Below are 20,675 nucleotides of genomic sequence, written 5' to 3'. Positions count from 1 at the left end.
ACAAACAAAAAAACCCATTAGAGTATAGCCCTTCAAGGCACAAACATATAAAACAATCTTGTCTTAAGATGCAGACTTAAGAAATCCACTTCTACAATCACTCCATCATTAATTATACTTGGAGGGTCATCCCCCGCCCCCCGTAAACTTGTTAAATCACAACAGACTTTACATTCAAATATTGGCTTGGGTGCAGCAGTATTGCTTAAATGTTCTACCAACATTCTTCCCTGAATGCAGGATCTGGGATCCTTGGTCTGTTTAAAACCAGATGCTTAAGGAATCAACACTACAGCATGTTAGGAATGGGATCCATGGGCTGGTTCCGGTTCCAAAGCATTTTCTCAACCTAACAGGCCGGTATTGATTTGAGTTCATTCTTCATCCGCTAGCTACTGCTTTTACTGAACAATTTTTTCCCTTGCAAAAATATTGATATTAATATCTATATTTTTAAAGGAAATATTGATATTATCATTCTTAATATAAATATTTTAGAAGCATTTAAAAAAAAACATTCATTTTTAAAATAGCCACAGAAAATGGCTACATAAAAATCCAATCTGTATAAGGCAATCAATGGAAAATTTGGTATCAGATCCAAATTGGGTGGAATTCTAGCACATCCTTACAGTGTATTAAAGTACACACAGCTTCCAGGGCCATAGTCAGTGGCAGAGCATCTGCTTTATATACAGAAGGCCCCAGGTTCAATCCCTAGCATCTCAAAGCATGGCTGGGAGAAAACCCTTCTAAAACCCTGGAGAGCCACTATCAGTCAGTGTAGACAATACTAAGCTAGTGCAACCTATGGTCTGATTCAGTAGAAGCCAGCTTCCTGTATTCTGAAGATTGTTTATTTGAGAAACCAGAAACATTAGGATGCACCTCTTCTACCAATTTGTCCAACATTATTTTGAACTCTGTTATTAACAGTGATTAACTGACTACAACCAGTAGTAAGAAATTCCAGAGCCCACCTCTACACAAGTAATCTTGGATATGAAAGGCATCCAATTAATCAATCACTTGACAAGGGGGCACTAAGAAAGTACAACAGAACATGCACAGTCTTGACATCATGGCTATTGTTTTCCAGTTTTAAAAATCAAGAAGTTATACTGGGGAGAGGTTGCAATTAGATAATTTTCACTTGCAAAGTTGCAAACTTATGCCAAGTTGCTTGCTCATACGTTTCCCCCGTGCATCCCAGAATGAAAACTGGTACACAAGAAGGTTGGAATAAACCAGTCTTCGAAACAACCACATACATTCATGGATGAGATTGATCATCTAGATCCATTCCAGTCTGGGTTCAGGCCTGGGCTCGAGATCAAATTACCTTTGATGGACAGCCTTTATAAAGAAGAGGACAGGGAGAGTGCAACCTTGCCCCTTCTTCTTGGTCTCTCAGCAGCTTTTGATCCTATTCCCCATGGTATCCTTCTGAGCAGAGTCTGTGGGATGGGCATAGCCCTGCAGGGTCATGTCCAGAGTGTAGCACTGGGAGAGTGCTCTTTGGCCCTCTGGTGTTTACACTAAGAAGTGCCACAGGGCATCATTTCATCCCCAGTGCTATTCAGTACCTATATGAAGCTATTGGGAGTGGTCATTAGGAGTCTGGGAATAAAGTATCATCAGTATTCTGATGATACCTAGCTCTATTTCTCCATTACATCTGAGTCAGTGTCTAAATGCAGTAGGGAACAGGAAGTGGGCCAAAAAGCTGAGCTTGAATTCTAGAAACATGGAGGCCTCATAACTGGATGGTTTCTGTGTCCAGGAGATAGGTTAATTGTCTGTTCTGGATGGGGTTGTACACCATCTGAAGGAGCAGGCTCACAGTATTTCTTAATCCATCTTTGTCACTAGAGGCCCAGCTGACCTCTGTGGCTAGGAATACCTTCTCCCAGCTTTGGCTGGCATGCCAGCTGTGACCATTGCTGGACCGGGATAGTCTGAGCACAGTGACTCATGCATTGGTAACCTCAAGACTTTATTTCTGTAGCACATTTTATGTGGGGCTGCCCTTTTATCTGGTCTGGAACATGCAGCTAGTGCAGAATGCAGAGGCTAGATAGCTCACAGAAAGCAGGCTGGCAATATGTTACTGCATTGCTAAGAGAGCTGGTTACTAATTTGCTACTGGGCCAGGTTCAAGGTTCGTGTGTTAATTCACAAAGCTTGAAACGGCTTGGGCTCAGAGTACCTTAAGGACTGCCTGACTCCTTATGTTTTGCCTCCATGACTGAGGTCTTCTGGTATTGTGATGGTTCCACATGCCCCTGATATTCGGCTGGCCTTTAGCAGGGGCCAAGCCTTTCATGTGGCAAGCCCTGCCCTGTAGAACTCTGTGCCAATAGAGTTTTGGTGAAAGTCATCTCTGCTCATTTTTGATATCTTCTAAAAACTGTATTATTCAGACAGGCCTTTCAAACCTGATATTCTCTGCCAACTAGCTCTTACTGATGTGTTTGATATTTTTATTGTAATACTGTGCTTTTAATCTGTATATCATGTTATGATATTTTATATTAAATTGTAGTTTATAAACATTTAAGTAAATAAATAAAAGGTCATAATTGTATTAACAGAACAAAAAGATCTGCAGCAGGGAACTAAAAACCTGTGGACTGAATTAGGGCAAAAGCCTTGTTCTCCCTGACTGGGCACCACCCTCCCGGATTGCACCCAAACTCTGTCATTAGATCAGGGACAGGATCTCATTGCAACCCACCATAAAGGTGAGCTGAGGGAGAATCTTTCCCACCACCACCCCGCCTCTGCTGTCCAGCTTTTATTAGGGCACTCCCCAGATCCCAAGACCAAGCAAACCACTGAAGCTGGCTGGCAACATGAGGTAGTTGGTCTACCCCATTGGTTACTGAAGGTGGTGTGATGCACTCCAAAGCCCCCCTCCTAGCTGGATAAAGCCGCATGACCTTTCATCCATGCTGGGGGGGGGGATGCTCTGCATGCAACAAGAGGTGGAGTGACATTATTTAGCTATTTGGAATTAAGAAAGAGAGGAAACTTCTAATGAGAGTGGGAAAATAGTGAGGAAATTTACCAGTTTGTTTTTATACTGAATAAATTCAACCCTGGAAGTAAAGGTACCATTGATTTGTCAAGGAAATCATTAGCTGTAAAGGATGGAAGTATCTGTCAATCTCTCAGTATCTCATTTTTCCAATTTTAAATTCAGATCTACAAATTTCAGCACCAATCTGTGATTTTTAAAAAATCCTCTTGAAAATTCTTTAGCATTTTAGTGCAAATTTCTCCAAACAAACACATTTTGTATGCATTTTTACTAATGTATGCATTTTTGCAAGCAATTTCTCATAATATAATGTATTTCTGTATGTTACTTTCACTAATATATTCATTTTAATGCACACTTTCCCCCAGTATATGCATTTTTGTAATGTTGGTTGGAGAACTGCATCATATTCTGCTAAGTACAAATTTTGAAGGATGGCTGTATTTCAGCTCTCATATTGTTTTGGAAAGTGTGAATTCAGTAGGTTCAGCTTTAAACCTGAACTGAATTGAATTTCTTTCCAATCTCTACTAGCAGGGTATGTCTCTTTTCTTTCACAGGACCTGAGCAGTGCTTTATTTCACTGAATTTTTAAAAATCTTTTTCTTTCATTTTATACAAACATAAAATTAACCAACTGGGAATACAGTTTATCAGCAAAGCAGTTAACTGAGACCACTTCCTTATCACATGATAGAAAAGACCCCTAATGGAGGTGGGTTGGCTCCAGAGTTCTATGAGCAGATTTCTGCATACAGAATAGGTTATCTGGGATCATGGCGTTCCTTTCACTCTGCAGTCCCCTGAAAAATCTGGTCAAGATGGTTGAGGAATCCTTGGAACTGCAGAAGAAGTGGGGAATTGGCTACAATTTCTACCTTGACCTCTGCTGGATCCATGAGCACTTTTGCATCTAACCCACAGGCCTCACAGCTAAGAGTGTAAGTGACCCTGCTGATTTCATATTTCAAGTTGGAAGCAAGGGTATTTGCATTAGTTGTACATTCTTTTGTTTGCCTTTGTTTGTGTTTAATAGTGCAGACAGAGGCATATGGCATAGGCTTCAGAAAACATCAATGTATGTTTAACCATAGATCCCTACTTAAAGTGTGCTCTTTACCTTTAGCTGTTGCTGAAGTTCACTGTTCAACCGAGCTAGTACTAGGTTGGCTTCTTTATTTTTACGAATAGCCGTCTGGATAGCTTTCTTCTGTTTTGAAGACTGTCTGCCAGAGAGTAAAGACAAGCCACTTTCAAACAGTATATAGCAGGGTCTTCCTGGTGTTTATAAAAAGGATGCATTACATTTGCTAATTAAAACCAAAAGGGGGAGAATTAAAATGCACATTTACAAAAGTGAGCTGTTATACAGAAATAAATATTTATGAAATTAGGTTGTGTTATTCAATAACAACTTTATGAACATTTAATAAGTTGTTATTAAGCAACATCCTGTTTTCACAGAAATCAGCAACGGGAAGGAAAAATAGACTTCAGTATAATTCATATTCTTCTGGACTGGTATTTTAATAGCCATGCCCGAAAACTGTGTTGATTTACTATTACTCTGGTTTAAACACTTTCCTCACTACAGGTTTAAAAAGTGATTTACCTAATACTAATGAACTGACTTGAGATCAGCACAAATTGATGAATCCCCAGTCAACATTGCAATCCACACAGGGAGGTGTCCTACCACTGTATGCTCTGATATGTTCAACTGCATCATATTTTTCTGGACCAAGTCATAGCTAAGTCAAAACATACAGCTGCTCCCTATTTACTACGGGATAACCCACTTTGATAGGTCTAATGGCAGCACCTGGATTTAAGTTTAAGTGCAAATAGCCAAAATATTTTCTGTGTAGTATAAAATATAATATTTTATACTTAATATTAATATACTTAATATTTAAAAACCCTGTTGGATCAAACCAAATGCCCATCTAGTACCAGCACTCTGTTCACACAGTGGCCAGTCAGGTGTCTATGGGAAGCTCAGAAGCTGGACAAGAGTAGCAATCTGACCTAGTTTTCAGAATACAATCTTCTGTTTGCAGGGCTGTCCAGTTCCAGTCCCATTTAAAGATAAAGAACCATAAGAAGGTAGGAGCAGGAGCCCAGAAGTTGCCCATAAACATTTAGAACCTGGACAGCAGACTAGGCAGTCACACAGGTGACCTGATCACACTTTTGCCCTGTGGTGAGACTCATTGTCTTTCTATTTAAGTTATAGTAATTATTTCAAAATTTCCATCTATACACAAGTAAGCATATGCAAATTTTATCAGTGTTCTTTTTTACTGATGCATTTAGCGTTTTGGTGATGTGTTAGTGGTCACCCTAAGCGGGACACGAACATAACAGCCCTCTCCTTGTGTTCACCAGCAACTGGTATCCAGAGGCATATTGATTCTGATGCTAGAGGTAATAAGTAGCCATTATGACTATTGATACTGATGATCTTTGATTAAAAATAAAACAGTATTTTTTACTAGCGTATATATATTTTTCCCTGGAAACTTTATTAAGAATATTTGCATCCAGATATGTTTGCTGCTCCCCTTTATTAGTTAATGTTCTCTTGGTTATTTCCACCCCAGTTAAGAGGCAGTTTTGCATGTTACAAACAAGGAGGAAAACCATAAACACAACTCATTTGCACTACTGCCTTCCTTGCTTCTTTGAAGCATGCAAATCAGACCTACTTTGTAATGTCACAATATAAAACAGAACTTCCTGTATGATTCTTTGGACTTTGTACATCCATCTGCTCTACTTTATTTTTAAGTGCATATGTGAGCAATTTTCATCTTTAAAGAAAATCGAGGAACTTGAAAAATGGGGAAAATATAGGCTAGGTAAGCAGAATTATTTCCGAGATCGGTCTTTTATGATTCTCTGCAAGGTGTTAGCAGCTCTTAAATGACAATGTGATATAAGGCAGATACATTATTTTAAAAGCAGAAAGCTCACGCGAAAACATGGAGTAAGCTTTCCCTTCCTCTAAAACAGAGTTGACAACTTGAACTTTGGAACATAATCCCAATGATTTTTCCTGAAAAACTTCCCCTATCTCTTCATTGTCCTCCCCCATCTCCTTCAACACTCTAGCTGTGGAAAACAAAATATGCCTACAGTATTTGACCAATAAGTAAACTTCAGATATTTACTTTTCTCAAAATAGGACTAATTCGTTATGCCAATAGGAAATGCATCTATTTTGAAATAGTGGAGTAGGTTCCTCCCAAAACACTATTACTTCCAGATTGCTTGAAGAGTCTGAGGAAGAGTTCCAATCTTCCACATTTTTGCCAGAAAGTGCATATCTCAGCAGGGTGTGGCTTTATACCACCACTTTTTAGATTTCTATATGGATTAGAAAATGTGTTTTTGTGTTTTTTTTGGCTGCGTGGATTCAATGGCCAGGCAGTTCTTTCTGTATTGTACTGGTTCCAAAACACATTTCAACAATACTCAGTTGTTAACAAATGAAAATAATGGAACAAGAACACTACAACAGTTATCGAGTTCATCTATTCAAACTCTTGCCGTACACCAGGATTTCCCCCCCCCACATCTGCTCCATGGATTAACTGTCCTTTTACAGATCTCCCCCCCCCTGCCCCAATAATCCAGATAAATGTATTTCAGGAGCATGCATATTTTTTCAGTGGGTTTGCATGCTCTAAAGTAGCAAAAAAGAATAAGTGAGTTGCACAAGCTGTGTCAGGATCTGGTGCTTGTGCATTGCCCACATACAATTATTTTCAAACTTCACATACAAAACACAGTAAAAGGAAGTGCAGCTCACTTGCACTTTTTTCCATATTACTTTTTAGAATGTTTGAAATCCCTCTAAGCTGGCACAAAGCCCTCTCCCAATTTCTTATGAAAGTCAGCCTTTTTTACTTTGGGATTGAATGGTGGGATTTGATAGCAGGCAAGGAAGAAGCTACACTTTTCGTGGGAGAAAGTTCCTGGTTCTCCAGTGTCTGGCTTTCAGGTCGGAATTTCCTGCGGATTGGTTTTGATGGTGGCTGAGTAAGCAAAACCTCCTGTGAAGAAAAGAACAAGTTAAAAATAACCCTTGATTGTCTGTTAGAAAAACAACAAAACCTCATCTAGAAACTTCTGGGCCTAAGGGGTATTGTTTATTTTGGCTATCTATCATTCTCTATGGCGAGAGCCAGTGTGGTGTAGTGGTTAGAGTGTTGGACTACGACCTGGGAGACCAGGATTCGAATCTCCACATAGCCATGAAGTGCACTGGGTGACCTTGGGCCAGTCACTGCCTCTCAGCCTCAGAGGAAGGCAATGGTAAACAGCCTCTGAATACCGCTTACCACGAAAACCCTATTCATAGGATCGCCATAAGTCCGGATCGACTTGAAGGCAGTCCATTTACATTTACATCATTCTCTATAGCAAATGAATGATCCATTAGGGCATGGATGGGGAACGTCCGGCCAATATGCCGATCTTGGCCTTCCTGGGGCTCCAATTTGGCCCACAAGGCTATTTTCCCTAAACCATGCCCATGTGCCTACCAGCTGTCCCATGGTCAGGGCAGGGCAACTGCAAGAAGAAGAGGGAGGGAAAACCAAACTCGGTATTTTACAGGCATCACTGCTCAAGAGAAGCCCCTTTCACAGTGAATCTACAAAAAGGTTTCTACCCTTTGTTTTTTGCAGATTTGCTGCAAAAGGGCTTCTGAGTGGATGGATGGGAAGGAACAGGCTGAAGCTTAATCCTGATAAAACCGAGGTGCTGCTTGTGGGTGACAGGGGAAGATTGGGTATTGTTGACCTGAGGCTTAATGGGGTGAGACTACCCCTGAAGGATCAGGTCCGCAGCCTTGGGGTTGTTCTTGATTCCAAGCTGTCCATGGAGGCTCAGATTTTGGCAGTGAGCCGGGCAGCTTGGTATCAACTACGCCTCATACGGAGGCTGCAACCCTATCTCCCTATTCATCAGCTCCCACTGGTAGTACATGCCCTGGTCACCTCTCGATTAGACTACTGCAATGCGCTCTACGTGGGGCTACCCTTGAAAACGGTCCGGAAACTACAACTGGTGCAGAATGCGGTGGCTCGTTTACTTACAAACAGCCGCCGCTGTGATCACATCACGCCAGTGCTATTTCATCTACATTGGCTTCCAGTTGTTTTCCGGGCCTAATTCAAGGTGTTGGTATTAACCTTTAAAGCCCTATACGGTCTTGGCCCAGTTTACCTGAAGGAGCACCTCCAGCACCACCAATTAAGCCACCCGACTAGATCAGCCACACAGGGCCTTCTCTCAGTCCCACCAACAAAAACAGCTAGGTTGGTGGGGACTAGAGAGAGGGCTTTTTCAGTGGCGGCCCCCACTCTCTGGAACTCCCTCCCGTTCGATCTCCGCCATGCCCCTTCCCTAGATACATTTCGCCGAGCCTTAAAAACTTGGCTCTTTGGACAGGCCTTCGGGACCTCCGGGGTGGGCTAATTTTTTATGAGTGTTAATTGTTTATTGATTGCCCTACATTGTCTTATACTGCCGCTATTTTAAAATGATCATTCTTGACTGCATTGTATTTTATTTTGTATTGTATTGTATTTTATTGAATTTTAATATGTACGTCGCCTAGAGTGGCTTTGGCCAGATAGGCAACACAAAAATTAAATTTTACTTTACTTTACTTCTCTCAACCACAGCATGTTCATAAAACACCAGACTCTCCCCCTCCCCCCAAGAACTTTGTTGCCAGCCCTATGGTCAGGGCTTGCAATGGGGCTCATTTTCCCTTCTCCATGGTATTTTAAAAGCATTGTTATGCTGGAGAGAAGCTTCTTTCACAGCAGATCTGCAAAAAGAATAGGAAAGCAAGTCTGCTTTCTGCAGATCCACTGTAAAAAGGGCTTCTCATGGGCACAGCAACACCTCTCGCAACAGATCTGCAACAGATCCGATGCTAGAGGTGCTTCTCTCCAGTGCAGCCATGCTGTAAAATGCCCGAGTCTTTGTCCCCCCACACTTAGGGAGAGGAGAAAAAACAGTTTTGCCAGCCACATGCTCAGCACTTTGGGGGAATAGGACTAGCAATGCCCCTTGTGCTGCAGTTCCCAAGCCCTGACAACCAATTGGCTTTTGGGCACTTGGGAACCCCACACAAGAGATTTTGAACGGTGAACGAGACGTCCCACTTGTCAATGTGACATCATGACCACATCATGTGAATGACAGGTGGGCAGCCCCAGCCACCTGTCAAATGTGGCCCCCCACTCCTGCATTAGGGCATCATCTATTAGGAACTAGCAGCTTCATACCCAGCATTGCTCAGGAATTCTAAGAAAAAAGTTAAGTGCAGTTTTGAAAGTTTCAGTCTTCCACCTTTGTTCAAAACGATGTCCAATTATATGCAAACATAGATGAAAATCTGCTCCTTGATCTTAGGAACCACTATGCAAAATTTGGTTACGATATCTTAAAGAGATGTCCAAATGCACAGTGAACAGATAAACAACTTCCCGAAATATGTAGTAGATGTCTCCTGGCAAGTTCACAGATAAGAATAAGAGTTGTACAACATCATATTTATGATCTTAATTATTTTAACTGTTCTATAACAGTCTATATATAATTAAGGCTTGTAGACCCATGCATTGGCAACTTTTTGTTGGGAGAGGGAAAAAAATCAGTCTATAGTATCATGCTATCTATCTGAGGCCTTTCCAGCTGATCAGATTTTCATATGGTCAATCTGCACTGCTTGCCAATCTCTTGTATGTAGTCCAGATGTCTTGCTCTGAGACTAGACTTTTATGGCAAGGATATCTTATTTTTCGAGCACTAAAGGTACTTACGTATCTGGGAAAACAGTATTCTTTCCCTAGATAACTAATCTCCTGCAGTTGCCACCAGGAATGTGTTTGTGTGACTTTCACAGGCACCTGTATAGGATAGTGCTTGAAATATGGTCTCAAGCTGCACATCACCTCCCCCTCCTTCATACACACATCTCTCTTATTGTGTGAATTTATTACACTTATTCTCTATTTTTCAAGAGACCACAAAAACAAGACTTAAGTTTCCTGCCTCCTCCGTTCCACTTAGTACTAAGCTGAGGAAGTTAGTGTCCAGCCAACTTCTAAACTGTCCTGTGGTGGGAAAGTCTGAATAGCCTAGTACTTCAGTTTATCCCCCTTTCTTTGGAGCCCTCTTGCCTTGCTCTAGGTGAACCCTTAGGAATGTGAGGAATGTCAGTGTTTAGCCCTTGTCGGTCCCCTTCTCACCTAGACTGTTCCAAGCTGCTTCAGTCTTCGTGGGATTTTTCCTGGCACAGACTGCTCCAGCCTTAGTCAGTTTCACTCTCTACTTCCTCTTCCGCAATGCCCTTGCAACATTCCATTTCTCTAATTTGGGTGACAGTTTTAGGTAGGAATGTAGATGAACAAGCAGCAGTTTGCTCCCCCTTGTAAGTTACTTTATTTTTCACCATTTTGGGGGAGTGGGGTTTGGGAAGAATCTAAATTGCCTCACTTAAGAACTGCACGATGTGGGGCTTAAGAACCTAAAAAGGCTTACCTACCTTCAATTCCCCAATATAGCCTTTGACTCTTGGAAATGAAACAATGCATAGCTTGCTTTCAAAAAGCATGGCTGACTACCCACCAAGGGACCAAAGAACCATGGTACCTAGTATGCTCAATGAGCTCATTGGCCACCTGAGCAAGCATTCAAGAAAAACTCTCTAGATGCTTCTTCTCCAGATGATGAGTATCTGTATTTTCATCTCTCTTCCTTGTCCAAATCTCCAAACTTCCCCTCCTTTTTGTGCTGCCCTTCACATCACTTAAATCCCATGTCATTTACATCCTGAATTTGCCCTATTGAAACTAGGGTTGCCAGAAGCATAGCACCTTCCCCTCTCCTTTTTATCATCTGTAATTCCCTGCCACTATCTGTCTGTTCATCTGTCTGCTCTTCTCTGCAGATCGAATGAAATTAAGCAGTGGTCCAAGTAGCCCTCTGCCTATACAGCCATATCTGTTGTACCAGTTTATAATACCCATAAACTTCTTCATTTTTGAAATAAAACATTTATGCTGTTTACATAAAATAGTCTGTCACCCATTACTAACTTCCCCCTGGCATACATGTAAAAGACAACCTCCTCATGACTTTACTAGGCACAAGTTCCTTAAAAAAAATGTCACTCAAAAACATGTGTATACAGACATGTGCATGTGTAACAGTGACCATGAACATGCTTAACAGGTATCTGTCCATCTCCCTGACTAGGCATAAACAGAATTCTATTCTAAGACTGGCTGGAACTCTGAAGAGGAGCACTTCTCTTGGGAGATGGGGAATTTATTGCAACAGCTTGTTACAAATCTCAGTTGCGATGATTATGTCCTACAAAACATTTTTGGAAAATCTTTAATTTTACTAGAATTCTCTCACCTTTGTCACCAGAACTTGCTCCCCTTCCACATACAGTACTTAAGATATTTTTCTCAGTATTACTCTACGATCTCTCATTTCAAATTGTATAAAGCAAGGAAAACCTGGGAGCTAAATGGGGCATGTAGGAATATAGAAAATGGTCTAAGACCATTGGTCTGTTTAACTCAGCACTGATTATATTGCTTGGAAGCAGCTCCCCAGGGTTTCAGATAGGAGACTTTTTCAATTCTGCAAGACTGTGAAACCCTGGAACCTTCCATGTGCAAAGCATGTGCTCTACTACTGAGCTACCCGAAGGGCTATACCAGCTTGTATGTGGTAGGAAAAATATACAAGCAGCTATTTGTGGGGATGCACTGGTTAGTAGAGATCTAGATGAAGAATTCCTTATAGAATAGCAACTACTGAAGTAATTTCTTAGTGTCCTGATCTTCAGGAGAACTATCTATCACCTTCACAGATTTGAAATGAGAAGCAAAACAAGTTTATTGAAGAAAACTATATGATTGGGCCTTACCTTTTTTGCTGGGCTTTCTTCTTCCACTTGTGATGAGTCTCTGTTCACTGGCAAATGTACTTCAATCTTAGACTCTTGTTCCATCTGTAACAATAGGCAAGTGACTGTAACACCAAAATTACTAGCAGACATCAATCGATAAAAAACTAGCTTTCAGCACTCTGTGACCAATAAAAGGAACAGGCTATGCAGATAGGAGCGGGCTTTGATTTTCAGAGATTGGGAAGCAGGTGTTCTCCTACTACAGCGATATCCATGAATAAATCCCTTTTTCTCAGATAAGGTAATGGCTGCCATCCACTCCAATGGGAAAAACAAGAGTGTGCTATGTTTCTTGGTGTTTTTACAGTGGACATAAGATCTGACACTAAGTAGCCCCACTTCCACTGACAGAGATTCAGAGGCGCCTATATTGCACCTATATATGCAATATATAAGCCATTTCCCCATAGCGGACACAGGCATTTTGCTAGCATATAATGAAGACAACAGATGTGATCCACCATGCACTGTAGCTGCACAACCTCCAGTCATGTTGATGTTGCAGTCCTTCCAAGGTAGTAAGCTCTATTGAACATAATGGGACTTACTTCTGAGTAAACATGCAAAAGATTGCACTGTAAAGCAGCTTGTGGAGATAAGAGTTTGAGCAGCAGCAATGCTTGGTGAAACCAATGAGTAGGAAGTTACTATTGCAATTTAAATATACAAGAGTGTTATGATGGATCCAGCCCTGTAGCTAGCCTTATTTGTTAGATGGGACAGCCACATTTCTAGGTGGGGAGGGGCACAGCATCAGCCAATCCCCCCCTCATGGACGGAGAGGATGTGAGGGCCAGGCAGGGATGAGAAAGGCAGGGACCTTCCCCCTCACTCTTCCTCCATGCAGAGTGTGTGTTTAGTATGAACAGGAATTAAATTTAGTATGAACAGGAATTAAATGACTGGCATATTTTTGTTTCATAAGAAAAAAGGATGTTGAGGATATAGTGAACAATTAGATATTAAAAGGTGTTAACTCCTTGAGTGTCCCTCTTCCTAGTCTTGTTCCTGACCTTTAGCTTTGTTCCGGCTGGTCAATCAAGTGAAACTGGTTGCTATACAAAAGACTAACTAAGCAGTTGGAAACTAATTGTGGAAAGAAATTGGATTTTTTTTTACTGGTTGCTGGGTTGATTTTTTTGCCCAGAAATCCTGAAATGGCCTCATGCTGAGCTGCAAACATTGGAGAAATTAGAAATTAGGCCTGTGTTATAGCCTAGCTGGCCAGCCAACCAGCTAACTGCAGTGCCCACAGCAGTGTTTCTATTCCTCTAGGGCTGTTTTCATATTTTGCCATCAAGTACTCAAGAAAAAAGAAAAAAATAGCCACTATGATTATGAGTATAGTGAGTGCTTTCAAAGTGTAAAGGGTAACTTAGGGCAGATATTTTTCAGATCACTTTAAGTTATCTCTGTATTTCACCCTTTAGCAATAAACACCTAATCCTGCTCTACTCATTATGATGCATTATAACAAACTCTTACTTCTTACTACAGGCAAACAAACATGCTTCTTTGCTGCTGGCTGGGTAGAGAACACAACTGAAACTGAGAAATAGAGCAAAGAAAGTCCAGGGGATGGAGTCTAACTCTGGCCTATAATACCAAGTTCTAATATTTAACTTTCCAAGGGTCATGTACTATAAAGTCTTTTTTTCCAGGATCATTTAAATAATTATAGAGTGATTGTGATCATGAAAAATTGACCATCAGTCGGGGAAAGTCTTGAGTGAGAAGACATTTTGGGACCCTTCCAGATGAGACTTTTGTTGTGCACTCGCCCTGTCTTATTCACTAAAATTTTCAGAGGGTCCTATTTTTAAATTGCTCCTGTTCTTAAAACGAGCTGTCAGGTTTTTTTTTTAAAAAATGGAGGCTCTCATTGTCTGTCATGTCACAAATTAAAAAGACAATTTTCAAAAACATTCTGGGGGGAGCACAACACAGCTTGGGGGGCAGTGCATCCATATGCCCCACCTTGGCTACAGGTCTGGAAGGATGACATCTGTTTTTTCCCCCTTAGCCTTAATACAAGAAGAAGTCCCTTACTTTCAGTAACAGTATAATTCCTGACATGTGGTCTCCATTGGCTACATGTAAGGCAACTCCACTGAAATAAGTAACAGGACTTATTTCCGACTAATTCAAGAGCATTTTAGGATTGTAGCACTGACACAACAATTCAATAATAAAATAGTGAGGAGAATTCTAAGGGGGAAAATAACAGTACCACATCTATATTCAAACAAATGGCTAGTTCTGAAGATTCTGCCCCTGACAAGCATGCAGCAAATGAAAACAAAATTAAAATGAAACAAGGAATTTAATTTGGATAGTCATCTTTTTACTAATGGACAGATAGTTTCAGCTACGCAATAATATGGAGAGACAGTTTATAAAGTCTAACAACTTCCTGGAAAGGCTTACTGGTGTACATAAGTAATGTAATATCTGCCTACACTTTTATTAACAAATACTAAAGTTGTGTGTTCCTATTTCTCTAATAGTAAATGACCTAATAAAATAAATCCAGGGTCTAATCTGAAGACACATGAGGGCCACCAACTTGCTGAAGCCATGTAGGTCTGGGTCTGGTCAGGGCATGGATGGGAATCCTCATGGAAAACCCCATATACACCACTGAAATGTCATAATGGAAGAAATGAGGGGTATAAATGGAAAACAAAATAAAACCAGTAATGGATTATTTTGTATCCCTCACAATTGAGGTATGTTCCTTTGCTCAAAAGAAGTGTTAAAAAAGGATATGGATCTCATGAAAGTAGGAAGTGAGGGAAATTGAATAAATGGTTCTAAAAAGTGAAATTCCCCCGAATTGCACTTGTTTCTACCTCCAGAGTCTGGCCAAGTTTAAAAAGCTAACACATTGCAGCTGCACATCTAGCACTCCTCCCCCCTTTCTATCTGTCCATCTTTTTTTCTTTCAGCTCATCCACCTCAGTGGGATTTCTAAAAAAACTCTCAGAACTTGCATAACACTGTTTCCTGAAAGAACACTGTGTGACATCTAACATAAAGGACATTTGAAAGTGTCACTGCACTTCTTATATAAAACTTAATAATTAGATGAATGAAAGATTATAACTTTGCTCTTCCAATTAAAGTACTATTTGAGTAGTTAAAAAATATCAATTATTCCATAAATATAACCCACATATAAGATAGTAATACTGTCCAGCTCATTTCCTGAGATTTCCCAATTAAATGCTTCATTTTTCATCTCCATCAAATTCTAGTGTGTCTGTTTAAAGCATTCCCTCTCAATCTCATATTCTAAATGAAACCAGAGTGGTGCTATGAGATTTAAGGATATCTTTATTAGTTACTTTAATCCTGGCTGGCACTGAGGATATTGTATAAAATTTAACATAAAGATCTTGACGGGGGGCAGGAGGAGAGAGAACATTTGGTAGTAGTTAACCTATGTGCCAATATTAAAGGATAGCTTTTCTGGACTGCTTGCAGTTCTGACATTAATAATTTGATAAAGCAGCATTTCTTATTGTTACCTGTTTTTTTTTCTGGGCCCTGGAGATAGGACAGGAGCAACAACTAACTTTGGATATGTTTCTTCTTCTTCTGGGCTGCTACTCTAGTACTACTATGTGATTCCACAGAATACAAGAATTAAAAGGGCTGAGTATCATCTAGGGTGATCTTGAAGTTAGGAGTCTCCATGCGTTAAAACCATATCTACAGTGAACTTTTATACTCCCATTCAACCTCTAACAGATTTCCTAATCCTGATTACAAGGTGCCCCCTTTTCCAGAGATCCCTATTAAATTCAAGGAACAGTCTTGCAAAGCAAACCAGTTGTTTCAATGATGACATGGAGTGTTAGCTAGCTGTGACTGTTCTGCCTTTTGGCACTGCTGCGAGCAACGTTCTTCACTGTGGAATGTACAGCTCAAAATCCACATTACACTCAGCTGCACAGAGAGATCTTATGCAAGATAAATCTATAAATATTATTTTAAATAAGAAAATAATCAGGGATGAACATGAGGAACCAGTCTGATTGTCATATCCCTAAAGTGCCACCTAGTGGAAACTGTCGCAACAATTCAAGTAAGAGTGAAATGCACAAGCACATGATCACTTGCTTGGCAAAAGCTAGCAGTTCCAAAGATCTTAAGGTGAGACACCTTACTATTGCCGCCCACCCTTCACCATTTGGTCCCATGGTGGGTTACAGAAATTTAAAATACAGAATTAAAAACCATTAAAACACATTACATTTGCAGGACTAGGGTGGGTCCTAAAAACACACATATATTTAATCAACCCTAGAGCAATGTGTGAGAATCAACTAATCTGAAATTTCTAGTTACTCTGACATCTTTATTATCTTCATCCATCATTATTTGGCAGATGAAATGAGAAAATGTAGGTGCATCTATGTTGTATTTGATGACAAACAAAACGGGCTCATAGCAACATATATTTAAGTTCACCTGCAGGGGAACTTCAGATTCAACTTTTAACATGCTTTAATTGTTCAACTGCTAAATTCGCATATGTAGTCAGTATGATTGGCTATGGCTTCCCAGTCTGCACGCAGCATAAATCATTCCATGCAAAGCTGCAAGAAAATCACATTGAAGTCTGCCCAGAAAATTTGGTTGTGTGTAACCCTAAAGAAGGAGTCAAACAACCTGCCAACAACCCATATGTATGACAATTCCATTATGTATATGCTTTCTTCCCATGACTTTATTTTTCAAAATGGCTGCACATGTAGCCATTTTTCTAAAGCAAGCATGAAACACTGAAACACAATCTCATTTATAACATACCCACCATGCATGAAAATTCTATTTTGCTGCAAGTACATATGTTTTGAAGCAGGGCAACAGATGCACATATAACAAGTTAACCATGGAATGGGCAGGGAAGAGCAAAACGGAACTCTCAAAAACATTTAGCAATATTATTAATCACGTACAACATTCAGAATGGTTTGTTTTCCCTTTTAAAGTGTTGCTAATTTTGGATGCTTCAACTGTATTTTTCTCTTAAGACATTCCCCCTCCTCCAAAATAACTAATTTTTTTCTGTTCGGCTTGTGAACCTAGCATGCAGCACAGAGAGCCATCAGATTCTTTTTACAGTTTGTTATAGAAGCTGAAAGTGATAGCACAATAGGAAAACCTATAGGGATACAAATGCATCAAGCTGCCAAGGTTTTGCTGAGCTGACTGCTTTTGCAGCACTCTGAAATCCTCAAATTTTGATAAGCGTTTCTTTTTCTTTTTAAAAAAGAGCTGTCTGAGAGTCAGTGATAAGGTTTGGGGCAAAGCAGTAACATATATAAATCACAAGAGTGTTCAGTGCTTTTAGAAGCAATGAATAGAACCTTGATGGAAATATTAGCAATTTTTCATACTCCAGCTTCACAAAACCAGATTAAAGTAAGATGGAAGGCAGTATGTGACAATATGTGTACTCATCTATGACTATATTAATACGTTTCTCATTTTTTAAAAAAGAAATTACATAAAATACAAACAAAGAGATAGCACTTTTCTGTGGTACCAGAATTCCTGAAAAAATATTTTATTTATTCAGCGGATACACTCTGTAGTAATCAGATGGCTTCTTCTACCTTTAAATCTATTTTACTATGCCACTGACTATTTATTTTATAGAATAAATGAAATAATTAATTAGTATAATTGCCTGCACTATAAATCCAATTGAACTGTACTGCAGTGATGGAGGACAGCATAATTAATACTATGTTGCAATATATATCATGCTATTATAATCAGAGACTTAAGGCAATGATGACAATTAACGCAGTGCCAAACATGTGCTGTTGACTAGATCAAGCTCACAAATATTTTAGAAGGAAAACTCCTCTTATGTTTTCTGTAAAGGTATCATGCACACTGATTGGGCTATATAAATAATAATACAATAATATTTTCATTATTTAGTACATATTGCTATAAACTGATGCAGATATGAGGCAATGGATTTGGCTGTCTAATGAAGCATTTAAGTTGTTCCTCCACCTATGCTTGACCTAGTTGTAAATAAATTTAAATATTACAAGACACCATAAGCTTCCAGTGACCTCAGCACTGTGCCCTTAGAACTTTTTCACCAGTCAGGGAAGTTGGGATGCAGCTAACATTATTTCATTTATCTTGTGTTGTTAGGTGCCTTGGACTTTTCAAGAAAAGGTGGTATATTATTTTGAACTGTTCTCCCTCTCAATAAACATAGAACACTCTATAGTACGAAGCCTCTAATTATACCATAGTCAGTACAGACCTAGTCATTCCTTTACAAGATTACTACCATACAGCAGCACTCACACTTTTTTGTCCCTACCATTCCAGCTTGTTACACTGGCTATACAGATACACACACATATATGCATATGACAAGGATGGAATGCAGTTAACAACATAAGAACATAAGAAAAACCTGTTGCATCAGGCCAATGGCCCATCTAATCCATCATCCTGTTCTCACAGTGGCCAACCAGAGTTGCAATCGACAGTGGTGCTTTCCCTCGCATGATGTCCCCAGTACTAGAGATGAGACCTGTTTTTGCCAACCAATGCTCATACTACAAGTTTATTGCTCACAAAATCTGATCCTCACTCCTGCTACCGCTACAAATGCTTGCTTAAGATATGAGTAATTTTGCTTAGCAATTGTTATTAACATGCTATGTATACTACATGTAGACACTCAAGACACAATTGCACCCTATTCCTATTTGTACAAAAAAAATATTTTTAGAAAAAGTTTCCTCTCTCTCCCATGTGCATGCATGTGTGTATGAGTGAGTCAGAAAGAAAGGATATATTCTTTGTATACCAAAGGTCTTCACTGAACCCTTTTATAAGAAAGATGAAAGTGGGAGGTTAGTCTTTGGGCTTTGCAGTAATGCCCTGCCAATATATGAAAACTTTATTACGGAATTATTTTCCTTTGAAGGGCATATAAACCATTTTACTAGCATCAGAATTCATTCCTCCTGTGGGTTTTAAAAGAATGATTTCCTATGCAGCACAACATAATGTCGTAACTGTTACGGTCAAATGATGAATAAAGCAGAGGACTGTGAACACTTTGGGTAGAGAAAATAAACCACGTAATTGAAGAGAAGATATTATGAGGCTTTATAATATGTGGACAGCTTTTTTCTTTCTTTTGGAGGACTCTGATGTTTCAAGATCTCTAGCGTACTTTAGATCTAGTCTATCTGGTTGCACCAGAAGGAGAGATGCAACTACAGCTCCTACTCCATCAACAATGCTGAGACCCCACTTTACCCACTGGGATACTAATTTAAACCCAGATTAACATTACTCTGACTTTTTACTAAATCACATACTGCCTGGCCATAAGCAGCTTCAGGAAAACTATGTGCCAGGCCTAAACACTTCAGGTAGAGAGAGAATTCAACTTCTGGGGGCACTTTAGTCTTGCCTTTCCACAAAGAAATGGTTCCTATTGCTAAAAGAAGTCACTTGCCTGACTTTGTCCCAATTTGCTCTTGCCTTTCTTTTTTGTTCCCTAGGATTGCCCAATCAGTCTGTGGTGGGAAAGTTGTGTTGCTGTACTGGTGATGACTCAACAAATCCATCTGTTATTTTGGAGTGTCCTTCTGTCCAGCCTCAGCATTAATTTAAGCATCTTTTGTCTTATGTGGCAAGTCACATTGGGAAGTCACCTCTTTTGCTATGTTGCCACAAGAAACCACATTGTTCAGTCTCAATGGATTCTCTCTTAACACTGGCTGCTCCACACTTTTTTGCTCAAGTCTGTTTGACCTTGTGGTGCCTCTATGGGAGTCAATTGCCCCAGCTAGATCCCTTTGCTTTCCTCCCCTATCCCCATCCCATGTTTGTTGTTTTCTTCATGGTTGTTAGGAACATCATAGAGAAAAACCAGCCTCATGTTTCTAAGCTTCTCTATTTTTATACCATACTGAGAGAATTTGATGGAAACCATATTGCTTGCTCAGACACAACACGGTGCAGAGAAGAGTGTCCTATGAAGAATGGCCTGCCTTCAGTTCTCCCATCACTATGGATCATTCAGAACAGTAGGAGTTTGCATTTCAATTATCAGCAGACTGTGGCATACATCTACAAGACTTGTGTTTAACTGATTAGATGTTAGAGATCCCTGCTATATAGCTACGACTCATGTTTCATGATAAAACTCAGAAAACCAGCCTGTTCCTTTCTCCTCTTCTTTGAACAGTAACTATTTGCATTTTAGTCCTTATTTCACTCCTCCACTTCCTAAATCTCACTAATCACCTATTGCATAGTTGAAACTCATGTCATTTTCATTTGTGTAGTCCTCTGGTACATCTTGCTTTTCATTTCAGCTGTAGCACTACTACCCCCTGAATCTTGCCATTCTATAACATATTTAGCATTTTAAGTCACTAAGCCATTTTATATATTGACCACCATTACGTACATTATGAACCCAAATTGGGACTCAGTGGTTCTTGCCATTCTTCCACAAGTAATCAAACTGAGGAGAGATGCAATATCCCCCATGCCATGCAACATACATCAGATCAAAGGTCCCAAATTATTATGCCTCCATAGTGACATGGGTCA

General features: G+C 39.9%; 1 protein-coding gene across 7 annotated transcripts in view; it reads right to left on the bottom strand.

The window, feature by feature from the left end:
* Positions 1-20,675, bottom strand: part of REPS2 (RALBP1 associated Eps domain containing 2) — a 162,036-nt gene that overhangs the window by 5,728 nt on the left and 135,633 nt on the right. For 6 of the 7 annotated variants that reach the window (XM_061627191.1, XM_061627192.1, XM_061627196.1 and 3 more), the window contains 3 exons: positions 12,012-12,095; positions 6,956-7,101; positions 4,164-4,269 (listed from right to left, as the gene is read on the bottom strand). In XM_061627191.1, the coding sequence (XP_061483175.1) occupies positions 4,164-4,269; positions 6,956-7,101; positions 12,012-12,095 (336 nt within the window). Of the gene's footprint in view, positions 1-4,163; positions 4,270-6,955; positions 7,102-10,152; positions 10,438-12,011; positions 12,096-20,675 lie in introns of those variants that run through there. The other variant, XM_061627193.1, reaches the window with a different exon arrangement.

Source organism: Rhineura floridana, chromosome 5 (assembly GCF_030035675.1).
Source record: "Rhineura floridana isolate rRhiFlo1 chromosome 5, rRhiFlo1.hap2, whole genome shotgun sequence".
Classification (NCBI taxonomy): Eukaryota; Metazoa; Chordata; class Lepidosauria; order Squamata; family Rhineuridae; genus Rhineura; species Rhineura floridana.
The sequence above is the reverse complement of the archived record's forward strand: the minus strand, read 5'-3'. Positions and strand labels throughout refer to the sequence as shown.